Source organism: Sciurus vulgaris, assembly GCF_902686455.1.
Source record: "Sciurus vulgaris genome assembly, chromosome: 1".
NCBI classification, from domain to species: domain Eukaryota; kingdom Metazoa; phylum Chordata; class Mammalia; order Rodentia; family Sciuridae; genus Sciurus; species Sciurus vulgaris.
The window spans coordinates 23,665,253-23,692,882 of NC_136461.1; the positions used below are offsets into that span (position 1 = coordinate 23,665,253).

General features: G+C 39.6%; 2 protein-coding genes across 10 annotated transcripts in view; one reads left to right on the top strand and one right to left on the bottom strand.

Annotated features, from left to right (window-relative positions):
- YARS1 (tyrosyl-tRNA synthetase 1) overlaps window positions 1–15,969 on the bottom strand; it is a 29,858-nt gene extending 13,889 nt beyond the window's left edge. The window contains exons 1-6 of the mRNA XM_079152188.1: window positions 15,740–15,969; window positions 12,573–12,719; window positions 12,258–12,433; window positions 7,380–7,509; window positions 4,794–4,874; window positions 685–777 (exon numbers count right to left, since the gene is read on the bottom strand). Coding sequence (XP_079008314.1) covers window positions 685–777; window positions 4,794–4,874; window positions 7,380–7,509; window positions 12,258–12,433; window positions 12,573–12,719; window positions 15,740–15,904 — 792 coding nt within the window. The 5' untranslated portion in view covers window positions 15,905–15,969. The remainder of the gene's footprint in view (window positions 1–684; window positions 778–4,793; window positions 4,875–7,379; window positions 7,510–12,257; window positions 12,434–12,572; window positions 12,720–15,739) is intronic.
- A 174-nt stretch (window positions 15,970–16,143) lies between these two features.
- S100PBP (S100P binding protein) overlaps window positions 16,144–27,630 on the top strand; it is a 41,216-nt gene continuing 29,729 nt past the window's right edge. For 5 of the 9 annotated variants that reach the window (XR_013765930.1, XM_079152228.1, XM_079152233.1 and 2 more), the window contains exons 1-5: window positions 16,173–16,245; window positions 19,753–19,829; window positions 23,506–23,622; window positions 24,304–25,157; window positions 26,546–26,631. Coding sequence is in view for 8 of the 9 variants with exons in the window: in XM_079152228.1 (XP_079008354.1) it covers window positions 24,306–25,157; window positions 26,546–26,631 (938 nt within the window). In the remaining variant the exon portion in view is untranslated. The other 4 variants (XM_079152230.1, XM_079152229.1, XM_079152232.1 and 1 more) reach the window with 4 other exon arrangements.

Below are 27,630 nucleotides of genomic sequence, written 5' to 3' on the forward strand. Positions count from 1 at the left end.
ACAAACAAACAAACAAAACAAAACAAAACAACATTCCTGAGTCCCTCCTAGAATGACTTACAGAATTCTAAAAGACAGTCAAATTTGGGAAATCAGAACAACTTTTCACATCTTTGGATTCCATTAATTCCTCTATTGTGTATACCAAATGATCAGAACAAAAGTGTACTTTACCCAAGTAGGATTTTTAAAGGTTAAGAGATATCATATTATTTATATCAAATGCTGCAAATCAAAATGCTAGCTAGTGATATATAATCAAGGCTTTCTCATTAGTAAGGATGAATTTTATCACAGTTTTATGAATGAAGAAATAACGTGCTTGTGGTTTTATCAGTAGTAGTAAGAACTGTTAAAAATTATGATTGGATTCCATCAGGATTACTTCTCCTTCGATACTCAAGAACCACTGAACTAACTGGACAAGAAGTTCTCTTAGAGCACAAATATTATGAATGTTCTAGTTAGCCAGGTCAATCTCTCCATTTCTTGCTGAAGATTACTAGACTCAGGTAATAGTTGGTGGGCTGGGGTTGTAGCTCAGTGGTAGAGCGCTTGCCTAGCACATGTGGGGTTCGAGACTCAGCACCACATAAAAAATAAATAAAATAAAGATACTATGTCCATCTACAACTTAAAGAAAAAAAAAAGGAGAAAAAGAAAAAAAAATAGTTGGTAATTTACCTCTTCTGAAGAGCTCATTTTGCTCCCAGTCAATCCTGGGACCATTGGATTCATCAGGTGGACCCGTTTTGAGTAGCCAAGTGCAGGGAGGTACTGAGAGATTGGAAAGAAACATACAAAAGCAGGTATTAGTATAAATTCCTCCCCAGTACCCTGATTTCATCTAACTTGTCCAGAAACTTAACTTGCTACATTCTTTTCTATCATTTTTCCTTTTTGAATACATGAGTTTCCAACGGTGATCATAATGTGAACAAAGTTTTCTTCCCCTAGTGCTTTTTTGTTATATTACATTATGAGGCTACTGAATTTATGCTCCTACCAGAAACAGCTCTAACAGCAGGAAATACATAAAACATCCAGTTGCAGGCATTGGAGAGCAAGCAATGTGGGACTACAAGTCTTGACAGAAGCTCACACAGCTTTCTACCTGAGGCATTTTCCAAACTAGGTGCTGAGAAAAAGAGATCAAGGAGGCAGCTGCAGTCTAGACAGAGGAGACAGGTACTGGAATTAGGCTGTAGGTAGGCTAGGATTTGGGATGGATTCTAGAGAAAAGGACCCCTGTGCTCTGAAAAAAATCTTCTGTTAAAATTCCCCACTGAAGCCAGGCGCAGTGGCACATGCCTGTAATCCCAGCAGCTCCAGAGGCTAAAGTAGAATTTCAAGTTCAAAGCCAACCTCAGCAAAAGTGAGGTGCTAAGCAACTCAGTGAGACCCTGACTCTAAATAAAATAAAAAATAAGGCTGGGGATGTGACTCAGTGGTCGAATGCCCCTGAGTTCAATACCCTGTACCTCCCCCTGTCCCTGCTAAAAAAAAACATTCCCCACTGATTTCTTAGCTGAATCACAGCTGTACATCTATGTATATGGTGCATAGATCATCACATGCATGGTGAGATTTCAGGAAGCCTGGCAGAGAATTGGCTCTGGGAGACTGGAGACCCTAGCTGAGATTTTAGATGGTGCATAGTACTGGGAAGACAAGCTGAAGTTTAGGTCCAATCAAAGTAGAGAGGGTTTGGTGACCACCCCAAGATTTTAGCTTGAGACCCTGAAAGGCTATTTCCTATGAATAAAAACCACCCTGTAGGAGTAAGGGAAAAACTGAAGTGGACTGCTCTAACAAAGCCTAAACCCAACCTTTAATCTAATTGAGGTGATAAGTCAGTAATTCATCAGTCTCCAGAAAACAGACTCCATAAACATAATCCAGAGCTTCCACAACACATCTGTAGTTTCTCTGAAACAACAGAGAAATACTAGAGATAGGAAGCAGAAAAAAGCAACTGACAGCCAAGAGAAGAGAGTCAACAGAAGCTGATCCAGGAACAACCCAGATGCTGAAGTATGCAGACCAGGATGCCAAAATAATTGACTGGGTTGTTAAAGGAAATAGGAGGAAAAGATGGACAAAAGTGCAAATTGTAAAACAAAAAAGTGAGAGCCTATGGTACAATACAATACTGGATTTAACAGAGACAGGATTGATGAACTTGAAGAAAGAGTAACAGAAAATACCCAAAATATCAGGTTGCGGTGGTGCATGCCTGTAATCCCAGTGGCTCAGGAGATTGGGGCAGGAGGACTGCAAGTTCAAAGCCAGCCCCAGCAACTTAGCAAGGCCCTAAGCAACTCTGCGAGACCCTGTCTCTCAACAAAATATAAAAAAAGGGTGGAGGGGCTCACTTCAGCAGCACATATACTAAAATTAAAAGGTACAGAGAAGATTAGCATGGCCCTTGTGCAAGGATGACACACAAATTCATGAAGCATTAAAAAAAAAAAAAAGGAAACACCCAAACTAAAGCATACAAGGAACAAAGAAAGGAAAACAACAGAACAGATTATAAAACATGTGGCACATGACCAAGAGGCTTAATCTATGTGTGACTAGAGTCTCAAGAGAGAAGAAAGAATTAAGACAGAAATAATATTACTTGAGGTAATAATGGCTGACAGTTTTAAAAAATGGATGAAAACATCAATCTGCAGATTCAAGAAGTTCAACAAAATCCAAGCAGGAGAAATAGGAAGAAAATTACAGCTAAAAACATCATGGTCAGGGCTGAGGTTGTGGCTCAGTGGCAGAGTACTCAGCACATGGAAAGCCCAGGTTCGATCTTCAACACCACAGAAAAATAAATAAATAAAATAAAGGTATTAAAAAAAAAAAATCACAGTCAAATTGCTGAAAATCAAAAACAAAGAGAAAATCTTATAAGCAGCCAGAGAAAACTATATCTTCAAAGGAATAATAATAATACTTATGGTAACTCTTCAATGGAAGCACTGGAAGCCAGAAGACAATATATTTTTTTTTCAGTACTGAGGGTTGAACCTAGAGTTTCTACCACTGAGTTATATCTTCAGCCCTTTTTAGTTTTTCTTTTGAATCTCACTAAATAATCAGGTTGGCTTCAAATACGTCATCCTCCTGCCTCAGTCTCCTGAGTTGCTGGGATTACAGGTGAATGATTCTTTAAAAGCCAAGGTCTGAGGACATAGCTCCATAGTGAAGTACTTGCCTAGTATGTGCAAGACTTTGGGTTTGATTCCCAGTACTGCAAAAAATAAATTAATTAAATTTAATTAAAGCACAGAGAGAAAAATAATTGCAAACCTCTAATTTTATACCCAGTAAAAGAAAAGAAAGATGTTTTTCAGACAAAAGAAAGCTGAAAGACCTGTACTATAAGCACAGAATACTAAGCTGGCTCTCAGGTTTCAGGAAAATGAACTCACATGGAAGCACAGAAGCACAGGACTGTAGGGGGGAACCCAGGGTATCAGGAAGGGTTTATGTATAACTATAATGCAACTAATAAAAACATAAATATAAGTCTCAGATTTAAAATATATGATAATAAAGGCACAGAGGGCAGGAGGGGGTTAACCCAATATGTTCTATTATCCTATATGTAGGGCACCTACAGAGACTTAAATTGAGCAATTTTATAGGTGTCCTATAAATAGGATGATGGAATACAATGGGTTAGGTGGAGGAAAACTGTTGTTGGTTCTTGTACTGTTGAGAATTTGTGAAAACGTCTAACTTCAACTGTAACAAATTACAAGGATACGTGTTGGAATCTATAGGGTAGGGGAAGGCAAAAATTTTCTGTAAATGGCCAGATAATAAGAATTGTCAGTTTTGTGGGTTGTATATGGTTAGAATATTCTTCACCTTTTTTTACTGTCCTTTAAAAATGTAAAAGTAATTTTTAGCTTGTGAGTCATGTAAAAACAAGCTATGAATTGAATCCTTGGAGAATAATAAATAAATGGTTCCATCCACTAAGATGTTAAGAGAGCAGACGAAATAACTGACTAATCAAAGAATTTACATTTTAAGCATTTCCTCATTCATTATAGCTCCAAATCAGTACTTTAATATTGTATAATATTCCACTGTGAGGATTTTTCATCATGTATTTATTTAACCAATTCCTTGATGTTAGAGATATCTATTTCCAAATTTTTGCTTTAAATTGAAAATTGTACTTATTCTCATTTTCTTAGGACAAATTTCTAGAAACAGAATTATTAGGTCAAAGGATAAAAATATTTTAGGTTTGTTGAATCATTCTCCAAGAATTTACATTTCCACTAGCACTGTTTTCTCCATACCCTTGCTACTATGAGGTTTTGAGAAGCTTTCAAAAATACCAACTACTTCTCAATACCTCTTTTCAACTCACTCAAGTTCTTTTCCACAAAAGAAGTATCATGGGTTTATGCCAATTTCCTGCTAAGCCCTGTTAAACTTCATCTTGAGATGGCAGATTACACAAGACAGAGGGCAGTGGGGACCAAATGCTCTGGGGAAAAAAAAAGTAGTTCTGACTGGCACCTCTTCCAAGAAACAGCTATCAGAAAGAAAGCAAATTCAATAGGTCCTGAGCAGCTTTCTCAGTTACTAACTGTGTGACACAAAATGGCTTTGGTTTTCTTCTATTATGTTTTCTCATCTGCAGAACAAGGAGAATATTATCTATCATACAACAGAGTATGAGTTGTGGGACTGGCACATGGTAGTTCAATTAACTTCAGTTGTATACTTCTGAGGCTCAAATAAAAAAAAAAAATAGGAAAAAGGACACTAACCTTTTCTGCAAAGGTGAAAATTTTTCTCTGATCAACACCTCCAAATTGAGCATCTACTTTTAAATACTCTTCATCCAAAGCCTGTGGAAAGAAACACATAAGCATAAACACCTATGGAATTTCTTCCCTATAGGTCTGAAAAATCAAAAACTGTAGAATTACTAGGTTTTTCAGAAAGCAGAGCCTAAACAGGGTTTGGGAGTGGGGAATAATAATAGGCCTCAAGAGCTGCATCAACAGTAATGCGGAGAACATTACTCCATGTAGATGTCATGGGATGAAAAACGAGAATCCAGTGGAAAGGGAGGGAAGAAAAGACAAACCACAGGATTGTCAAAGGTAACTCATTAAATAAGGCAGCCTATGACACATATCAAATAAGTGGCATAAAGAAGTCCAGCCAGGTGTGGTGGCACATACCTGTAATCCCCACAATTGGGGAGATGAAATGATGACAAGTGTGAGGCCAGCCTGGGTAAATTAGCAAGACCCTGTCTCAGAATAAAAAAGAAAAAGGCCTGGGGATGAGCTGAGTGGTAAGCACCCCTGAGTTCAAACCCCAATACTGCCTCTCCCTCCAAGAAAAGTCCTGGGGCTGGGCATGTAGCTCAGTGGTTCTCCAGAACACACCCCCCCCCCCCAAAAAAAAAAAAAAGTCTTGTGAGAGTTTAGAAAAAAAGGTAAGATTGGACTATAAAAGGAAGAGTGACTGCTACAATATTTCAGGCTTGGTGCCAGCTCTGCAAATGCAGCGAGGAATCAGAACCAGACTCCTTTCAAGAAGGGCCAATTACCCACTTGGGGAGAGACATGTAAACAACCACTTCAGCGTTTAAGGGCTGGTCGAGATGTTCATGTGGGAGCAGTGCCAGCACAAAGGAAGGCACCATCGCCTCCCCCAGATGGGTGTGGGGAAAGCTTTCTAGAATCAAATTGTGGGCTGAACTTGGCTTTAAAAAACATACAGATGTTTTTCACCATGAAGAAGAAACAGAATGTGCAAGAAGTCATCATAGGTGTGAAGTTTCGGGGGAAATTTTGAGTGATTCAGTCTGTAAAAGCATTTCAAGGGATGTGGGAAACAGGGAGTGAAGAGGTTAGAAAAGCAGGTAGGGACCTTGAAGTGTCATGCTACAGTGCCTAGTGCTATTCTGGCCAGTGAATGGTTTCAGGGAGGAGATAAACATGACCAGCACAGTAAAAAGATCATACCAGTAGCAAAAATGAACTTAAGAGGGTTTTTGTTTGCTTGTTTGTTTTGGTGCCAGGGATTAAACCCAAGGGCGCTTTACCACTGAGCCATACCTCCAGGACATTTTATTTTTTATTTTTGAGACAGGGTCTTGCTAAGTTGCTGAGGCTGGCTTGTGATTCTCCTGCCTTAGCCTCTCAAACTGCTGGGATTACAGGTGTGCGCCATCACACCTGGCTAATTTAAGAGTTTTTAAGAAGCAGAATTGATAAAATTGGGTGCATGATTGGCTGAGGGTGAAAAGGATGAAAGAGAGTAAAAGAAGGTTGAATAAACAGGGACAACCTAAAATACTGTCCAATAGAACCTTCTGGATGATGGATATGTTCCATATCAGTGCTGAGATAGTAGCCAATAGCCACATGTGGCTATCAGGATTGCTGTGGGAGACTGAGGCCTGGACACAGTCTTATGGCCATCCCCTCCTTTCCTCTTCAGGGAGTATACACTGGAGGGTACATCCATGTAACTGAAGAACAAAATTTTAACTGTTTATTGAGACTAGGTCTTGCCGTGTCACCCAAGCAATCCTCAACCTCCTGGGCTCAAGTGACCCTCCTACCTCAGCTCCTGAATAGCTGGGACTACAGGCATACATACCATCTTGCCTGGGTAAAATTCTAATTTAATTAAATTAATTTTAATAGCTCCATGTGACTAAGACTAGAGCTTACCACATTAGATACAGCTGATGTAGTATGTCTTCAGATTTAATGCTGACAAAGAACTGTTTGAAGTGATAAGGGGAGACTCTATTATCTTTTCTCAGAGATATACAAAGAAAAAGTTAAGTGTATTTTAATTTTTATCTCACATTCCTGAGGTAAACAGTGTCAACAGCTTACTCAGTGTATTTTTCCATCTTTCTCCTCACTCACAAATACACACTCTCATGAAATGTGATGTGATTGTTTTCTTTACTGGAAACTAGGATAATGTCTAAAATTTATTTTCACACATCTCTCTCAATTTTTTTTCTTTGATTAAGAGATAAAGAAGATGTGCAAGACAAGTAATGTCTTAAAGGACAGACAGGAGGGGGAGGACTTACAACCAAAGAAGTAAAAGAACGTTCCAGGAAGACAGGGATGTGGGGAGGAGGACAGACAAGAAGGAAGTCCCAGAAGCTGGTGAAAGGACAGCAAGTATATATTGGTTTAACTGATGCTGACAGAAGATGGTGTTCATCATTAGAAGTAAAGCAGAAAGTAGCTGGGAGGGGTATAGCACTTGCCTATCACGTATAAAGATGGGCATGAGTTTGATCCCCAGCACTTCAAAAGAAAGAAATAGAGCAGAAAGATCACTGGGGCCATTCCATCTCTCTTGAGTACCTGCAGTCCAGGGTACAACAGACCACTCAGCAAAGGATGCTCCACCTGCTTTACGACTTCAGCTCCAGCTTTCTTGGCATCATGTTGTGTGACCACGGAGGACAGTCTGTACACATCCAATGTGTACTCTCTGAAGAGGAAAGGAGGTGACAGTCATAAGACTGGGCACAGGCCTCATTTTCTCAGGTATCTCTTTTAATCTTGGAACATTTGAAGAGAGTGCTGCCAGGTAGTTTCTAAAGAGATTATCTGCTCATCCAAAACATTACTTTATTGTTATATTTTTCTTGTCCTCAACCCCCTCAAGGACTGGAGAGTGAACTCAGGGGCACTTGACCTCTGAACTATATCCCCAGTCCTTTTTATTTAATTCTGAGGCAGGATCTCACTAAATTGCCTAGGCTGGCCTCAAACATGCAATCCTCCTGCCTTACCCTCCCAAGTCACTGGGGTTTCAGGCTTGTGCCACCATGCTGGTAATTTTTTTTTCTTTTAAAAGACGGCTTTAATCTTTTGCTTTACCCTTCTGCTTGCAAGGCAAGCACTCTACCGACTGAGCTATCTCCCCAGCCCCTCTTCCATGCCTTTTTAAAAAAACTTGTTGAGGGCTGGGGTTGTGGCTCAGTGGTAGAGTGTTTGCCTAGCATATGTGAGGCAATGGGCATTTCCAGCACCACATAAAACTAAATAAACCAAATAAAGAACAAAACAAAAAAAAACTTGTTGATATCTGAGCAATACAAACAACATCAAATTTAAGCAAAAGGATCTAAAGATGGGTGTGGTGGCATACGCCTATAATCCCAGCGGCTTTGGAAGCTGAGGCGGGAGGATCACAAGTTCAAGACCAGCCTCAGCAATTTAGCAAGGCCCTGAGCAACTTAGTGAGATTCTGCTTCAAATAAAAAATAAAAAGGGCTAGGGATGTGGCTCAATGGATAAGCACACCTGGGTCAATCCCTGGTACAAAAACCAAAAACAAAAACAAAAAAACTTAAGCAAAAGGATCTAACAATTACTTCTGAAGCTTTTTTTTTTTTTAATTGTTGATGGACCTTTATTTTATTCATTTATTTATATGTGGTGCTGAGAATTAAATCCAGTGCCTCACACATGCCAGGCAAGTGCTCTACCACTGAGCCACAACTCCAGCCCACTACTGAAGCTCTTGAGTACCCTTTAGAATCTATCTCTTCCTCCTCTTTCTCCTCCTTCAGAATAACCACTATCCTTGATGTTTCTTTCAAGTTTTCTGTTTATATCTCTAAACAATATGTTGAAAATATTCTTGTATGTGTATTCCAGTATATATGTACAAGTTATACACACACACACACACACACACACACACACACTAGAATTCTGAATTAGAGGGGATTTGCATCTTGAACTTCAGTGGATAATGCCAAACTATTTCCAAAGTGGTTTTTATCAATTTCATTGCTTAGTATCACCATTAGTTTAAGTCTGCCAATTTGGTGAGTATGGAATGATTTCTTACTGCAGTTTTAATCTATACTTCTTTGAATAATATCCAAGGAGGTTATTATTCTTTGCATATGCTTATTGATCATTAATTTCTGAGAGAATGCCCAGTTAAGTCTTTTCCTACTAGACTGACGTAGTTTTTAAAATGACTCTGTAGTTTTTGAAACATAATACTGGATATTATCTGTGTTATATCTTGTCCTAGTTTGTAGCCTGACTCTCTTTCTCTTTTCTTTCTCTTTCTTTCTTTCTTTGTTTTTGTGCTGGGGTTTGAACCCAGCGCCTCATGCATGCAAAAAGCACACTCTCCCACACTGAGTTGCACTTCCCGGCTTGTGGCTTAATTTTTGGTAGTAGGGTACTTTATCACTGAATCCTTTCTATTTTTTATTTTGAGATAGGGTCACACTGAGTTTCTGAGGCTGCCCTTGAACTTGTGATCCTTGTGCCTCAGCCTCCTGAGTTGCTTATATTACAAGGTATAGGCCACTCTGCCTGGCATTATTGAGTGTCTTGTTTGATCATTACTATTCTGAAAACATAATTGCTCTCTCAAGATGTGAGTACATATCAGTGTATATTCTAAAAGACTTTAAAAATTTTGGGGGGGGAAGGGGGGCTAGCATTGTGGCTCAGTGGTAGAGTGCTCCCCTACCATGTGTGGGGCCCTGGGTTCAATTCTCAGCACCACATAAAAATAAATAAATAAATAAATAAATAAATAAATAAAGGTATTGTGTCCACCTACAACTAAAAAACAAAATATTAAAAAAAAAATTTTTTTTTGGTACTAGAGATTGAACTCAGGAACGCTTAACCACTCAGCTGTATACCCAGCCCTTTTTTTAAATTTTGAGACAGGGTCTTGCTAAGCTGCATAGGACCTCACTGCCTTGAGGTTATCCTCAAGCTTATAATCTTCCTGCTTCAGCCTCCTTATTTGCATCTGAAACACTCTTATGTATTTTTTCTGTCCATCTCTCTGGGATGCATTCTGGGTGAACTTCACACTATCTTTCAAATCTTGAATTTTCTCATTAACTGAGCCTACAGTTGATTCTGTATATTTCAAGTTTTTTTTTTTTTTTTTTCCGCTAATGACTGAAACTGAGATTTCCAAGGTTTCTAAATGTTTCTTTTATGTCTAAATAGTCATGTTTCATTTCTCCCTCTTTGTCTTATAATTTCCTTTTCTTTTTAAGTAGATATTATTTCTTGACATGTTAGAGCCTGTCCTTTTGGTAATATTAGGGACATAACACATAAGTGGTGGGCAGCTTGGATCAATTCTTGGTATGTCAAGTCTCCATAGGCCTGACACTTGATGGAAATCCCTAAAGACTTGGGTGAGTTGTTAGTAGTGCTCCTATTCCAGGTTCTACCTTCCTTAAAAGGCAGATGTGGGACTGGAAAAAGGGGAAAAGCACTACTTTATACTCTGGCTTTACATGGTAAGCTTGGTTTGCTGGTCTGGTTTCTGCTGGTTTCTGGTCTGGGACGCAGGCAGACCTGTAACTTCAATCCAACTCACCAGTTTACATTTCAGTTTTGTTTCTCTTCCCACAGAAATGTTTAGTTTATTTTTGAACCAGGCTATGTCCTTTCATCTATCACTTGCTATGACTGGAACAGGAGAAGTATATCAAAGTGTGCACTATAAAACCATCTTTCTTTCTTTCTTTTTTTTTTTTGCAGTGCTGGGGATTGAACCCAGGGCCTTGTGTTTGACAGGCAAGCACTCGAGCAACTGAGCTATAGCCCTAGCCCAACTATCTTTCTTTAAAGTTACTTTTGCACATAAAAAAACAAGGGACTTGAAACAAGATAGCTTATTTATTTATTCTACTTTCCTATACCCCTAATTCTAAGAGAATAAAAACCTTGGATGTGTTATTCACAGTTATATCCTCAGGGCCTACAATAGAGTTTGCATACAGAAAGAACTTAATACATATTTCTATGATTTGCTCCCTTAACTTCTTCAGGTTTCTGCCTAATATTTTTAGAGAGGTTTCCCCTACCTGTTCTACTTAAAAGAAAGAAACCCCTACTGTCCAAGAACTCCCACCTGCTGCCTGCCTTTAGCACCTATCACCATCTGATACACAAACACACACAATTTATATACATATATACAGATATAAAAAATACTTGATCTGTGTGTATAGAGTTCAATGGTAGCACTCAAGTTCAATCTCCAGTATTGCAAAAAACAAAACAAAACAAGAATAAAATCTCAGGCACCCTACAGACACTGGAGGATTAAAGATCTGTTTATATAAAGATGTTTATATATTTATTCAAAACTCTAAATGTCCAATAGTGGGAAATAATAAAGAAAATTATATGTTAGAAGAAATAAAATGAGAAATTAGAAGTAAGCAAGAGATCTGGGGTCACATCCTGACTCATCTACTTAGTAGGTGTGTAAACTTGGGAAATTAAATCTCAATCTATTTCACTGATAATAGTAATAGTATGCTTACCATAAAAGGTTGTTTTGAGAGTTTCAATGCAAAAGTGCCTAGTAGAGTGACATATGGTATAGAGATTATAAAGACTTATTTTAGAGGTTTAAGACATTTTAAATTGTGGGGCTAGAGATGTAGCTCAGTGGTAGTGCACTTGCCTAACGTGTGAAGCCCTCAGTTCAATCCCCAGAAAACAAACAAAAAATATACAAAATTAAATTTACAGTATATTACAAATATGAATATAATTGACATAGAGAAGAAACAATAAAAATTGTTGGGGAGATGAGAAACGTGTAAAATCTCTTTCACATTTTTTTTAATCATTATTTGCTGAGGCTGGATGAGAAAGGGAGGCTGATCATATACTATCCCTCTCCTACATGTTGTTAGTTCTGCAACTATGTTATGGTTACAATTATATCTCTAGCAAGTAGAACAGTGCCCACATATTTACGAGTTTGTTGGGTTATTCTTTCTTTCTCTTATTTATTTATTTATTTATTTTAGGAGGGGATTGAATTCAGGTTATTTATTTATTCACTTATTTATTTTACAGGGGATTGAATACAAGGGTGTTTTACCAATGAGTTATATCCCCAGCCTACCCCAACCCCCACCACTTTTTAAATATTTTGAGACATGGTCTCACTAAGTTGCTGAGACTGGTCTTGAACTTGCAATCCTCCTGCCTCAGCCCTTCTTGAGTTGCTGAGATCACAGGTGTGTACCACTGTACCCTGTTGGTACATTTTTGATGGATGAATTAAGAGGACAAAGAACATACATTATTTAATGGTTCTTAACAGGTACTGCCAAACAGCTTCTAATCCAAACTTAAAGATTGTCTGGATTCCACAGGTCTGTAATTAGCTAGAAGCACCAGAGCCATGAATAGGGTGGATGATCAAGTACTTACTTGCTGAGTTGGTAATCAGTGCCTTTAACAAACTTGAGCTTCTCCAAGGGCACACCAATGCTCTCCAGCATTGCCTTGATCACATTCTCATAGTAACTAGTTCGGAGTTCGAGAAGTTCCCATGGGGCTTTCATGTTATCCAGATATGCGTGAAGGTCCGCAAACAGAATTGTAACCTAGACATAAGGGATAAGGACCACCAAAATGTGATTTTGTCCATTATCTCCAAACTGCTTTCCCTCCCCTCCCTCTCTTGTTAATATCTTTTTATCATTCCCTGAGGGCAACTGCTTAGCTGATACCATGGATTCTTACCTCACATCCTGCCTTTAAGAAGTCAGCAATCTTGGACATGGGCACAAAGTAAGCCACATGTGGCTTGCCTGTTGTTGCTGTTCCCCAATAAACTTTAAGTTCTCGCTCCTTCAGTGTTTCCTTCAGCTTCTCTTCCCCCAGAACCTCCTGTGTGGAAGTAGAAAGAGCTGACTTAATCCTGGTATTCAGCCTTGCTCATCCTTTCTTGAGACAAGGAAAGCAAAGATGTGTCAAGCTGGTACTGCTCTTAGTGAGGGGAGCATGTCTCTACCATCTCCCCCTCCAGTTACTACTTTTTTTTTTTTTTTTTTAATTTTTAGTTGTAGGTGGACATCATGCCTTTATTTTATATGTTTATGTTTAAGTGATGCTAAGGATAGAACCCAGTGCCTCTCATATGCTAGGCAAGTGCTCTGCCACTGAGCTACAGCCTCAGCCCCACCTCTAGGTACTTCTAACTCACTCTCCTTCCTTTCATAGCCAACTTCTTGAAGTAGTTGTCTCTTTTCTTTTCTTTTTATTTTCGGTCTCCATTTCTTCATCTCCCATTCCAGTGCAAGTTTCATACTGCATTACACATACTCTTGTAAAGATCACAGAGTATCTCCAGGTCTCTTAACTTGAATGAATACTTTTTAGTCCTCACTCCTTCCCTAAAACACTTTATACTTTTGGCTTCCTTACTTTATTCTCTTAGTTTCCCTCTTCTCTGGATGCTCCTTTTCATCCTAGTTATTAAATATTAACAATCCTTGGGGCTCTAGTCTTTTCTTTGTTACTCTACATTTTCCCTAGTTTATCCCCTTCAGTTGTTTCAATTACTACTGATGAGCTAACAACTCCCAAACTTCCCAAGTAGTGGAGACTACAATCGCCTGCCACTATACCTAGCTTAAAAACCTTGACTTCCTTTTGCCCTAAAACAATACTAGTAAAATCCTAATAGGCCAGTATGCCCCAGATTAAAGAGTTTTCAGTGTTTCTTCAAGGGATGGTTTTGGTAGGCTGTTAGAAACCATGACAGGTGTGGTGACCTGTAATTGCCTGTAATCCCAGTGACTTTGGAGGCTGAGGCAGGAAAATTGCAAGTTTCAGGCCAGCCTCTGCAACTTAAAGACCCTGTCCCAAAATAAGAAATAAAAAGGGCTGGGGATGTAGCTCATTGGTAAAGCACCCCTGAGTTCAATCCACAGTATGAGGGCAGGGGAGAAATATGATCACAACAGACAAAAACTATTTTGCTAGTTAAAATAATCTATTACTAGGAACTGTTAAAATCCTGTGCTCTAAGTCTGTTGGCAGCTGATACTGCATCCTCCAGAGCTCCTGGAGGATTCTCATCACCCAAGGAAAGGTTTTAGTTAGCTTCTAAAATCCGAGAGAGTCAATTCCATAGACTTTGGGTGTCTTGACAAGCACTATTTTATGGAGAGAGGCTAGGAAACATAGGATTTGGTTAGGAGAAAGCATGCAAAAATCTTGGGTCAAGATCAAGGTGTGCACAGAATAATACAAATGCCTATCAATTGATGAATGGTGAAACACAATCTGGTATATCCATACAGTGGAAATTCAGTAATAAAAGGAGTGAAGTTCTGATAGGTACAACAACTTGAACAAACCTTGAAAACATTATGCTAAGTGAAAGAAGCACAAATTCCAGTTATAAGCAATGTCCAAAATAGGCAAATACATAGGAACAGAAAGTAGATTGGTGTTTTCTTTAGGGCTGGAGGTAGGGTGATGGGTAGTGATTGCTAATGGTACAAGTTTTGGGGGGATATGAAAATATTCTGGAATTAGATAGTCATGGGTACACAACCTTGCAGATATACAAAAATGCACTGAATTGTACACTGTAAAGGGATAACTTTTATAGTATTTTAATTATATCACAAAAGGATTAAAAGGAAAAAAAAAAAAAAAAAACAACAACACTCTATAGCCCAACTGATGTATCACTGCACTTAGAACAAAGCCCAGAATTTTTTTTTTTTAATGGTGCTGGGGATTGAACACAGGGCCTTATATATACAAGGCAAGCACTCTACCATTGAGCTATAGCCTCATTTTTAAATTTAAAATTGGGCTTGCAGAATAAAGTTTACAAGACTCTCATGAATTGGATTCTGCCTACTTCTTCTAAAAAAACCATAAAATGTATATTAGATGGTAATAAGTGCTATCCAGGAACAATAACTGAAAAACTGTAGATGAGGGGAGACAGTTCTGGTGGAAGTAAATTGTTATTTCAATTAAGTTCTCAAGAAAGGCCTTCCTAGCTGGGGCAGGTGGCCAAGATAATCCAGAGGCTGAGGCAGGATGATCACAAGTTCAAGGCCAGCCTGGCAATTTAGCAAAACCCTGCCTCAAAATAAAATTTAAAAATGGCTAGTGGTACAGCTCAGGGATAGTTCACTTGCCTGGCAAGTGAACAATTCCAAGTACCCTGCCCCACAAAAGGAAAGGCTTTTCTAAAAAGGTGACAATTGTCAGAAAGGAAGGCGAGAGAATGAACAATACAAATATTGTGTCTGAACAGCACTTTGTTCACTTTAGCCAAATTAGTTTTCTCTCTGAACCACAATGTTCTTTCTCTCCCCTGGATCTTGGCAATAATCTTCGAACTAAAATGCTTTTCTCCCCATTCTTCTTCTGGTTAAGTCCTATCCCTACAGTTCCTGGTAACAGTAGGAACATTTGTGGAGTGAAGGAGTGACTCACTCCTCCAGGGAGTAGTTTAGAGGTCACTTCCTCGATGGGAGCCTTCCCTCCTCTTAGTGTAATATATAGTATTCCAACTGTAATGGTTTAGGTTCTGGGTCATTAAGGTCTGATCCCCTCCAGGCCAGCTCTGGAGGGCAGTGCCCTGATATATCCCCCGCGCGTAGCACCGCGATTGGCACAAAATAGCGTGGGTGGGGTGGGAATCTTGGATTCAAGCCTAGCTCCTACACCCAAGAAGTGAGCCCACGGTGAATTCTGTGGCACCCAGGGAATGGCTGCTTGACTGCCCGACCAACCAGCAGTGAGGACGCAGCCTCTCAAGAGTTGTAGCGGCGCGGAGATTCTCTGCCCCACACACTTAGGAGCCGGCAGTGGGGCTCAGGTTCCCTGGACCTACGGCCCCCAGTTCCAAACTGCGCATTCCAACCTCGAGGCCTGACCTGCAGGTTCCGGGTGATAAGATGCAGCTTTTCTTCGGGGCTGGGAGCGTCCCCCATGGCTCCGTCACCCCTGCTTCCCGCGCTCGGCAGGCACCCGCGTCTCTTCCTTCGTCGCCTCCGCGGCCGCGTGCCGGGAACTGTCACGAGAGTCCCGCCAGGTTGCATCAGCTGAGCTCGTCGCTCGGCTTTCTCGGCCTGGCCCTTTCTCCACCGAGCCGTATCCAGGAGAGTCTGGAGCAAAGGAGAGTCGAGTGAGTCGATGAAACGGGAAGGGGCGGAGCTCGCAGTCAGGGTAGGCGGTACGGAGGGCGGGATCGCCGCGTCTGCGCGGGGCGCAACCCTCTCAGAGGCGGGGCGGTTTCCTGCCAATCATTACTTATTTGCCCTCCCCCTGGCGTTGGCCAGGCAGCCTCGGGGTGGGGGAGGTCGGGGAGGGGGCGATAAAATGGCGCAGGGGGCGGAGTGAGGCGCCGTCGTTCGCCCAGGCTTTGGCCCGGCTTCCGGAGGTGAAGAGCGGGAGGGACGAAGGGTCGGCGGTTCGTCGGCTGCGCGGGGGTTGGGGGCGCCTGTTGCTTCTCCCGGGGGTCGCGCACACCGTCCGCCCCCTTGAAGGATAGGGAGGCCCTCGTTCTGCTTGGAGAAGGGCTAGTTCTCGCTCCTGAGGTGGTGGCGGGAGAATATCCCTGCCCCCCCCAATCTCCACTTCGGTGGGCGAGCGACACCCCTCACCCTGCTGAGGAAAAGGGAGGCTGTCGGGTCATCTGAGAGGCATGAGCGACGTCCGCTGTCCCTGCCCGGTGGGGGAGGGCGCAGTGCAGTGGAGGTGGGTGGGGGATGCCCCTGCCCCCTGCCCGCCCAGCGGGGGGGTGTTACTAGGGAGAAAGAGGATCGCGGACTTTAGGCGGCGCGGGCGGGTGCGGGAGGGAGAGGATGACCCACCCCCCGGGAGAGCGGACCGGAGCCAGCCGAGGTGTGGCGGTGGGCGGCTGTCCCCAGCGAGAGGGTGCACCGCCCCGGCCTGCGGAGGGGCCGATTTTGCCCCTGCGGGGGGAGGGGCGGGGAGAAAGCCCGCGCTTCTCCCTCCTTCCACGGGGAGGCGGGAATTTTTCGACTCCTCTGGGGAGGGAAGAGGGAAGCGTAAAGGCCCAGCCGCTAGCGCGGCGCCGCCTCGCGGCCGACGCGTTTCTGGAGAGCACGGGGCGGCGGGGGAGGCCAGGCTGTATCCTTGGAAAGGTAGACTTGGGCCATCCTTCCTCTTGGTCCTCAGTGAACCGGGAGAGGGAAGCAGTTGGCACTGCAGGGTGAGCCCTGGAGACGACCAAGAAGTCGCCGAGTTGCCCACTAGCGTCCCTAACCTGATCTGCATTGTTTCTTTGGATTTGTTAGGATTTGTTAGGGACTCCAAACTTTAGCACACCTGTTTAAAAATTGTTTTAAAAAACATCTTAAAAAGAAACCTTTGCTACAGTTGGTAGTCCCTGCTTCCTATGCCCACTTCGGAGGAGAGTCCTGCCAGCCTGACTAGTGGAATGTTACCTAAAGCAGAGGTTTCCTGCCCTGGATGGTTTGTCTGTCCTATAGTATTTCTAGTTGCCTCAAAGGGAATTGCAGAATTCTTACAGATAATTTCAGTTTCCTTTGATTTTTAGAAAATACTAGGCCCGTCTTATGAATGATAACAAAGACTTTTGTGCTGTGCATTTCACATGTATTGCATATGGTAGAGGTTGCAAATGAAAGGCTAATTAATGGGAAGTCCTGTTCTTTGGAAATAATCTTTAGTTTTGACCAGGACTGTCAGACATAAGTTTGGTAATGGTTTTGGTTTTAGAACCTTGAAAGAGGATGTGGGGTTGCATCTGGTTACAGTTTTAGTGGCCTGAAGAAGGCTTTGTGCTCTAAGGCAATAGGTTTTCTGAGGTAAGGTAAAAATAGATAGGGAACCAGGTTGCTACCAGGAGGTTTCAGAACAGAGAGAGGGGGTGGTACACTGAAGTGTGAAGAAGGGGGTGGACAGGTGAGAGAGATGTGGAAGGACAGAATAGGGTCACACAGGGATGGGGAGCAGAATTAAAAGATAAAATTGGGAAATGGGAAAAATATTCTTTACTTAAAAATAAAGGGGCCCCTGTATTTTAAGTGGAGGTTACCAGGCAGGTAGTAAGAAAGGCAGATGGTAGAATGGCAAGCAGAAGCATAAGGCTGTCTTGTGGATCTTGATCTTAAGAACTTCAGTTTTGTCTGTTAGTTTCCTGCCTTGCAAATTCATTGAAATCAACATTCATTGGCATGGGGTTTTTAGATTTAAAGTACTTTTGTAAACATCCCCTCAGTTGATCCTCAAGGATGAAAGTGATCTTGTTAACAGTGAATATCCCCTTTTTTAAAGTGTTCATCTATATTTAAGTTCAGAGATAACAAGCAAGTTGCTGAAGCCTCTGAATATTTATTCCAGTACCCCTATACAAGATATTTCAGTGACCATTAATTTGCAGAATTTGCCTTGTATTTCAGATCTCCATTCTGTCTGGTCTTTAGTGATCATATGGTTGAATGCTGGGTTGAGTACTGAGCATACTGGATAATTTCTCAATCAGCAGTCTAGGGGAAGTTCATTATCAATTTAGCACTTCCTTACCATTCCTGTGGTTCTGGGGATTCGAACCGTGGTCCTCGCGAATGCCAGGCGAGTGCTCTCCAAGAGGAGCTATGTCTCGAGCTCCTCTTTCTTACCATTCCTATGCTTTTCTTCAGACTTTTCAAGGGAAGTGGTGGTGGGATGAAATGATAGCCACCATTTATTTATCTCTAGATTGTGCTTATAGTGTGCTAAATTCATAATCTCATTTAATTCTTGCAACAATCCTTAGAGATAGGTTTTATACTATGAAATATTTGTTTATTTTTGTGATAATGGGGATCAAATCCAGTGCCCTTCTTATTAAGCAAATGCTCTACTGCTAAGCCATATCCCCAGTCCTTTTCAGAATTTTATTTTGAGACAGGGTTTTGCTAAGTTACTAGGCTGCCCTTGAATTTGTGATCCTCCTGACTCAGCCTTTGAGATGGCTGGGATTACAGGCTTGCCGCATCATGCCTAGGGACTTCATAATTTTAAAAAGCTGTTAATTAAATACTTTAAACATACAAAATAGGAAGTAACATAATGCTTTAATAATCATTATGCTCACCATCCAATTTTATCTTACATTGCCATATTTGTTTCAGGTCTTTTCTTGTTATTGTTTTTTGATGCTGTGGATCAAACCCAGGCCTCTATGTTAGGCAAGCAGTCTATCACATCCTCAGCCCTTGTTCCTGGGATTTTTTTTTTTTTTTCCTCCTTCTTGTATGGGGGATTGAACCCAGAAAAAGAAGCTTTACCACTAAGCTACATCTCCAGCCCATTTTAATTTTTAATATCAGACAGGGTCTTGCCAAGTTGTCCAGGTTGGCCTTAAACTTGTAATCCTCCTGCCTTATCCTCTAGTAGTTGGGGCTGTAGGTGTATGCCACTGTGTCTGGCTTTTTATTTTTTATTTTTTAAAGCAAAGCGTTAGTTGGGGTTGGGAATTTAGCTCAGTGGCAGAGCGCTTGCCTAGTAAACACAAGGCCCTGAGTTCAGTTCTCGGCCCTGAAAAAAAACAAAAACAAACCCCCCCCAAAAAAAGCATTAGTGATAGAACTGAAGCTGCTCATATCTCCTTGCCTTTTTTTCTCCTTCCCTACCACCAGAGGTAAACACTATGCTGAATTTGGGGTTTCTCATTCCTGTGCATATTTTTATAATTTTATAATGCGTATGTATTCATACATGTGTGGTATTGTTTCTTTTACAAATAAATTGAAAGGAGAAAAAGAAGGGGATTCTATAAATTAAAATACTCAGAAGGCATTGTCAGTTGTATTGTGTGGACCTTATTTGAATATTTGTTTGTTTTGTACCAGGGATTGAATTCAGGGGCGCTTAATCACTGAGCCATATCCCCAACCCTTTTTTATATTTTATTTAGAGACAGGGTCTCCCTAAGTTGCTGAGACTGGCTTTGAACTCGAGATCCTCCTGCCTCCGGAGTCGCTGGGATTTTAGGTGTGTACTACTGTGCCCAGCTTTTTTTTTTTTTTACCCCCAATCCTGGAAAAATATGACAAAGATAATTGGAAATTTGAACCAAATATTTTATGATAAGGACTTCTGGTTTATAAATGAAATGATGTGATGCCTGGGACTTACTTCAGAATAGTCTGGTAAAGGGGGGAAATAGATAGGACAAGATTAGCTATGGGTTAATAGTTACTGGGGCTGTGATGGATATGTGGGGGTTCGTTATGTTACTTGAATATATGTTTTAAATTTTGTATAATAAAAATAATTTTGATAAATGAGGAAAAAAGTTGTGAAGAGAATGATTTGTGCAAGTTAAAAATGATCTCTCATGGTTGGTATACACCTATAATCCCAACTACTCTGGAAGCTGAGGCAGGAAGATTTCAACTTTAAGGCCGGACTCAGTAGCTTACAGAGACCCTGTCTCAAAAACAAAAAGGGATGGGCACTGCTATGGAAGTAAATATTAAAAACCTAAAATGTTTTTTAAAAGGGGGAGTATGGATGTAGCTCAGTGGTAAAGCACCCCAGTGTTCAATCCTTAGTACCTCAAAGGAAAAAAAAAACTCTCCGTGTGTGTGTGTGTGTGTGTGTGTTTGTATACACATATATGTACATATGTATGTATATGGCATTGTTTTGCATGCTTTTTCTGTTTGTAACATTCTGTGAGAGAAATTCTGAAGAGCCAGCTCTGAGCTTCTGGATGTTATGTGACACAGAAATTAATAATTACTGTAAAGGATCCTGGCCCAATGTTGGCAAGTTTCTTCCAGTGATGTTTGGCCATGTTTGGGAGTATTTGTCATGTTCTTCCATTTCATCTGATAAGGCAGCTTATTTTTTTCTAAAAACCAAAAACCCTCTTCAGTATTCATATATTCCATGGTTTATTATAGAGTATTCTGAATTTAGGCAGGTGTAGTGGCATATACCTGTAATCCCAATGGCTCAGGAGGCTGAGGCAGGAGATTATATTTTAAAATAGGCTGGGGATGTGGCTCAGTGGTTAAATGCCCCTGGGTTCAAACCCTGGTTCCAAAAAAAAGAAAAAAAAAATACCGAATTTAGAAGATCTGAATTCAGATTCTAGCTGTGCAATTTGCTGATAGACCCTTGGCAAGTCTTATCACAAAAGGGGTAGGAAAAAACATTGCCTGTGGAGTTAGACTTTGGTTAGATCTGTATTCTAGCTTTATTAACTATGCATACTTGGCTAAATTAATGCCTCTGAACTTGCATTTCCCATGAGTGAAAATCTATGGAACACTCCACTTGGCCAAGCAAGCATTTGGAGTAGACCTTTTGGACAGGTTGAGATGAGGCAGTGGTCCAGAAAATGCAGCTACTTAACTCCCAATGCCTGTGATATTTGTGCTTAAAAATCACAAAGGTTTTTTTTTTTTTTTTTTTTTGTCATATTAAGAGTTGTTTATTAAAACTTGTTCCCTTATTCCTCCATATATCCAGGAAACTTGCTTAGAAATCACTTAATTGGGTGCAGTGGCATGTGCCTATAATCCCAGCAGTTTGGGAGGCTGAGGCTAGAGGATGGCAAGTTCCAGGCTAGCTTCAACGATTTAGGGAGGACCTCAGCAATTTAATGAGACTATGCCTCAAAAAATAAAAATAAAATGAAAAGGATTGGGGATGTAGCTCATGGATAAAGTGCTCCTGGGTTTGATTCCCCAATGCCAAAACAAACAACAAAACATCTCTTAATGTAATGCCCTTGTGTTCTGATTGTTTCTTTACAATATACTTCTCTGTATAACAAAAAAGTTTATTCAATTTTTCAATTTAGAAAGTTAATTTTCAACAAAACTTAACACTGAACAAGGACAAATAAATTATAGTTGCCTTGGATATTCTAGTTTGTAGTATGCTTTTTGTTGCTAATCCTGAAGTTTCTTTAAAATTTTTCTTAAACTTTTCATACTGCTGCCTAAATAAACAACTTTATAAAATAACTTAGTTACTAGGTCAAGAAATTAACCTTTTTCTTCATAGGGATACCTGTTTCAATGCCTGGAACTTTTTTTGTTGTATTTAGTTATACATGACAGTAGAACGTATTTTGACATATGAACATGGAGTATAACTTCCCATTCTTGTGATTGTGCATGATGTGGAGTTACACTGGTCATGTATTTATATGTGAACATAGACAAGGTATGTCTGATTCATTCAGTTTTTCTTATTCCCATTATTTCCCTCTGTCTAATCCAATGAACTTCTATCCCCACCCCCTTATTGTGTGTTCCGCATATCAGCAAAAACATTTGGCCTTTGGTTTTTTTGGGATTGACGTCTGGAACTCATGTCACAATAATTGTTGTGTTTTGTTTTTGCTTTTGTTTTGGTGCTAGGGATTGAACCCAGGACCTGGCAAGCACGTGCTCTACCACTGAGCTACACCCCACCTGTCGCCAATTGCTGAGATATTAGTTAAATAAAAAGTGTTAGTGGCTCTTAAGTTTAAATACTTGGTTTCTTTAATAAGCTCAATTTTACAGGGTTGTTTTAAAGGGTTAGAGTTGTAAAATGTTTCTGACAGTTCCTGGTTTATAATAGGCACTTAATAGTTCTTTCGGTCCCATCTTAACTAGGTTACTTCTAAAGTTCTATAATCTTTCCGCTTTTCTACCTCTTTCTCTCCTGCTTTGTTGTTCGTACCATTTTATGTTGTCCCATAATGATGCTTAATTTTCAGTGCTGTCTCCATAGCATAGATTCCTGGAGGATGGGAACCATAACTTTATCTCTGGAATTCATGTAGAGATATATCATGTAACTCAGTGCTATGTGATAATTGTAGTTCAGGCAGTGTTTTCTGAAAGAATGCATGAATCGAAGCTAAAACTCAAGGTGTGGTTATGGAGGTAGTGGAATGGAGGAAATTTTACAGTTAAAAAGCTGTAAGGAATTTTCTAATTATTGAGTTTAGTGTTAAGCATTTCTTTGAGCTTCTTAGAAATTGTATGTAAAATACCAGCGTTTTAGTCACCTTATCTGGACAATTACAGATTAAGTCTATCATTAGCTGTTTATAAACTAGGTTTTAATTATACAAACAAATGTTCAAGTAGAAATGTAAAATGTTGCTGATGGAAGACTTCCCTTAACCTACCTCTGTCTCCCTGCAAGTTATAATGGTCACTGATTTTTACAGACCTTTTCTTTGTATTTTATATATATTGAAAATGAGATTTTTTGCGGGGGGGGGGTGTGATTGTAATTTTTAGATTTTGGTGGACTCTTAGGCATTGCCTAGTCCCCCTTCTCCATCCCTTACTATTTTATAATCCAAACAATTAAATGGCTAATTGGTTAGAGCTGGTTAATGGCAGAACTAGTACTATAATCCAGGTCTTTGGATTCCCAAACCAGTAGTCATCCTACTAAAGCAAATCATAATCTTAAGAAAGTGCAAATTTTGGGGAGGAATAAAACTAGTTCTTAGTTGCATAATTTTTTTCCTCTAAAGGTTTTTCTTTGGTGTTCTTGACTCAAAAAAAAAATTCAACTTTGTGGTATTTCAAAAAAAATCAAGATCGAAATTAATAGATAGAGCACCTTGAAGCATTATGCAGTTGACTTCATAATTAGCAGAGTTGAAAGTGATGAGAAGATCCTTTAATTTTCTTTGTGCCTGCAGGAAGGTGGGAGTCAATCATTTTGACAAGTCTCCTGAAAGGAACAGCTAGCAGGAGCTGAAACCTTTTTCCATTTGGTCTCGTGGCAAAGACAGAGATCGTTCCAGCAGCTCCACACAGTATGGAAGACAGTTATTTATCTAATTATGTCTCCCTCCCTCCCCCTGCTATTTTTTTTTAAGAGTAATTTTTTTAAAAGTGTAAACTGAATGTGTGTGTGTAAATATATATATATATATGTGTGTGTATGTTGTAGATATCATTCCATGATAGTACATATACATATAGGTCTGTTTCATTGTCTTTTAATAGTTGAAAAATACTCTATAGCATGAATGCCCCATGATTTTACTGAACATTTCTGTCAATGGTGAACATTAAAGTTACCTCCAAATTTCGCTACTTTGAAAAACACTGCTTTGAACATCCTTGTATATGTTTTCATGTGCATTTGTAATAGGTGTAGAATAAATATCCAGAAGTGAAACTGCTCAAATAGTATTGCCAAATTTCTTTACAAAATATTGTGCTGATTTATACTCTTAGTGATAGCGTGTGATTGCTTGTTTCTTCATCAACCCAGATTATCCTGTTCTTTATTTTTACCATTTGATAAGAAAAATATTCTAATATGTATTTCCACAATTCTGGTAAGGTTAAATATCTTAAAATTTGTTCTCATGTTACAAGTCTCAGTGCAAAGAATTTGAAATATTGGGATGCCACCCCTATGTATAGTGGGTTGAAGTTGATTTAAAGTATTTTTTATTCCTTAGTGAAACTTACTCTTATTTTTCCAGATATGACGTGCTCACTAGTACCTTCAGAACAGTCTTCTGGTACCTCTTTCTTGCCTAAAGACACTGCCCCATTTTCTTGGGGTTCCTTGGATGAGGATGAATTGGACGACTCCTTGCTGGAGCTGTCTGAAGGAGAAGAAGATGATGACAATTTCAGTTACACGGAGGAAGAGATTGATGAGCTTTTGAAGGATGATGACCCATCAGATGAGCGCTTTTCTTTGGAAGAAAGGTTGTGTAAAGATGATGGCGGGCATGTTGAGAATGGAGGGAAAGGGAGTCAAGTTCTACTTGAAACTCCCCAAGAAAAAAATTCATTATACACCTTGAGACCAGTAGCTGAGACTGCTAGCCTCTTCAAACTACCTCAACTAAGTACATCAGTTGGTCATGGACCAATTCCTACTAAACCATTAAACAGACGATTTGTACTAGAAAAGAATCTTATAAAAGTAACTGTTGTTGCACCATTTAATCCATCAGTTTGTGATCCTGTGCTTGATAAGGACAAGATTGATTCATCCAAAGATACTGACAAACCCTCTTCCCTTGAAGAAGGGATGAGAGAAGATGGTCTTAGCCCTAATGAGAGTGAACTTTGCACTGAATCTGAAGAGATCAGCCCCAATAACTCTGCCTGGGATGGGTCCCTGTTCTCTTCTCCTTTGAACAGTAACTTTCAACAAACTGTCTCTGATAAAAATACACCTGACAATAAGAAATCTACACCTGTGTTCTCTCAGATCTCAGACCATTCAGAGACTCCAAATATGGGGTCATCCTGGAAAAATGGTGGATCACATAAATCAAGTTGTGAAATGAGGTTTCCTGTTATTTCCAGTTCATCAAACAAAGTAAGTACATTTTTCAAGGTAAAAAAAAAATTTTTTTTTTTTTTTTTTTCATTCAGAAGCCGTATAGAAGAGTTCCCTGATACCCCTGTCCACATATGTGTATACCCTCCCCTATAATGGACGTTATATACCACAGTGGTGCTTTTGTTGTACTGTAGCCCAGCTTTATATTTAGACATATGAGGGTTGGAATCCTGACTAGCACTGTGACTCTAAGCTAATTATTTAGCCTCTAGTTTCCCCTTCTTTTTCTTTATTTATTTATTTATTTTTTGGTGCTAGAGATGGGATCCAGGGCTTTGTGCTCACACTGTAACACTGAGGTACATCACCAATCTCTCCCCAACCTGTTTCTGTAAATTGTAATAAATAATATTTCTTTTATTTGGTGCCAGGGATTGAACTTGGGCTCTTAACCACTGAGCCACATCCCCAGCACTTTTAATATTTTTTATTTTGAGACAGGGTCTTGCGTAGTTGCTTAGGACCTCACTAAGTTGCTAAATCTGGCTTTGAACTTGGAATCCTCCTGCTTCAGCCTCCAGAGCCACTGGGATTACAAGGAGTGCACCACCACGCCCCGAATAAATAATATTTTTTGGGTAGAGTGAGGATTAGTAAAATGACGTATTTACAGTACCTGGTACATCATATCTTACTATTTATTATTGCTAAAGTGATGATTATTTTATTATTACTTCTTTCTTTGGATTTTTATCCTAAGTCTCAATCTTTGGTTGCTTTATTCAGTATAGCACCAGCTCTGAGTCAGCCACTGAAGATCTGAAAAAAAAAAAAAATTTGGACAACTTACCTAATATTTTTGAGACTGATTTCCTTTCTGCCAAATGGATTCTATATAATAATTCCTACCTCATAGGATTTATTTATGTATTTTTAAGATTATAGTTGCTGTTTCACTTAAAGCACTACTATAGTGTACAGTATGCAGTAGTTTTCAAGGCTTTTTATTTTTAAGTTGTAGATGGACATAATACTTTATTTTGTTTTTATTTATTTTTATGTGCTGAAGATCGAACCTAGGGCCTCACACATGGTAGGCAAGCACTCTATCACTGAGCCACACTCCCAGCCCAGAGCTATTCAATTCTAATCTTTAATTAAAAAATATTTCCAGGGGCTGGAGATATAACTCAGTTCTTAGAGTGCTTGCCTTGCAAGTACAAGGCCCTGGGTTCAATCCCCAGCATTGCAAAAAAAAAAAAAAAAAAAAAAAAAAGTAGAAAAAAATATTTCCATGAAGTGTTATTTTCAGTTATATGTTATAGCTGAAACTTAAAAGAAGAATTTATAACTAAGAACCATCTTCTTTTTGCACTTCTACTGCTGTGAAAAAAAAAAAAAAAACAAAAAAACCCCAAAACCAGGATGTTCTTGATAAGGATTCTGGGGAAATGAAAGTCCGTGAGAGAAGACTAGGCAAAGTCATTCCTGTTCTACAAACCAAAACCAGGTAATGTAGCAGTATAAATGTTCTGTTTTTTGTTGGTTCTTTTTTTTTTTTTAATCTTTTCCCCCTTCCCAATATCTCCTTAGTATGAGAGAAAGCCCTACGTTGGGAATAAGCAAACCTGAAGTTCTGGCACTATTACTATGTGATCTTGGGCAAGTCAAATAATAATCTCTCATCTCAGTTTTTAATGTCAGTTAAAGTAAACCTTATGTGCCTTATGATGCCTTCTCTGCCTCACAGGGTTATTTTTAAGGTAAAAAAGACACAGAGAAAGCACTGTATAAATGTAAGATCTCTTTTCCTGTGTAGAAGCCTGATAACATGTAAGATAGAAGCATACAGGGTAATTTTAACAAAAATGTTAGAATGTGACTATGTAGAAAATTCTTTAGTTATCTCTGCCACCTTGTATACAGGTTCTGGGGTGAGTAGGGGGAATCCTAGTCAGGGACTGCAGATATTTGGGTCACCTTTTCAGTTGATTTTCTTGTTGCCAGGAGATGGCAGTGTCTGTACGTGGGCCTTTTCATTGAATGTACTAGAAAAACTATTTTTTTTATTGAAATCAGATTGATATTCTTACAGTGAAATTTTTAAAAAGATTTTTGTCACACTTTGATTAGATATCATATTTATTCTGCTTTAAAATTTTTAAATATTACAAATATAGTCCTTTTTGCCTCCCTAATCCCAGTTTTCTGTTTTGTTTACATAATTAAAGGAAATCTTATGAATTGCTTACAATGGAAATTATACCAAAAGAACACAAGTCACATTACTGGGAACAGTAATAAATTTACAATCTCAATATTTTCATTCTCTGACTTTAATACAGCTCAGTCAGCATGAGCAAGGACCAGAAGTTGCTCTTCCCATGGTCACCATTGCTCTAATTGCCAGATTTAGCTTGTTCTTTTCAGCCTTTATCTCATTCAACTTTTCTGTGGCTCTATGAAGTTAGCTGTTTCCTGACTAATTTTGAATTATTGAACAACTGCT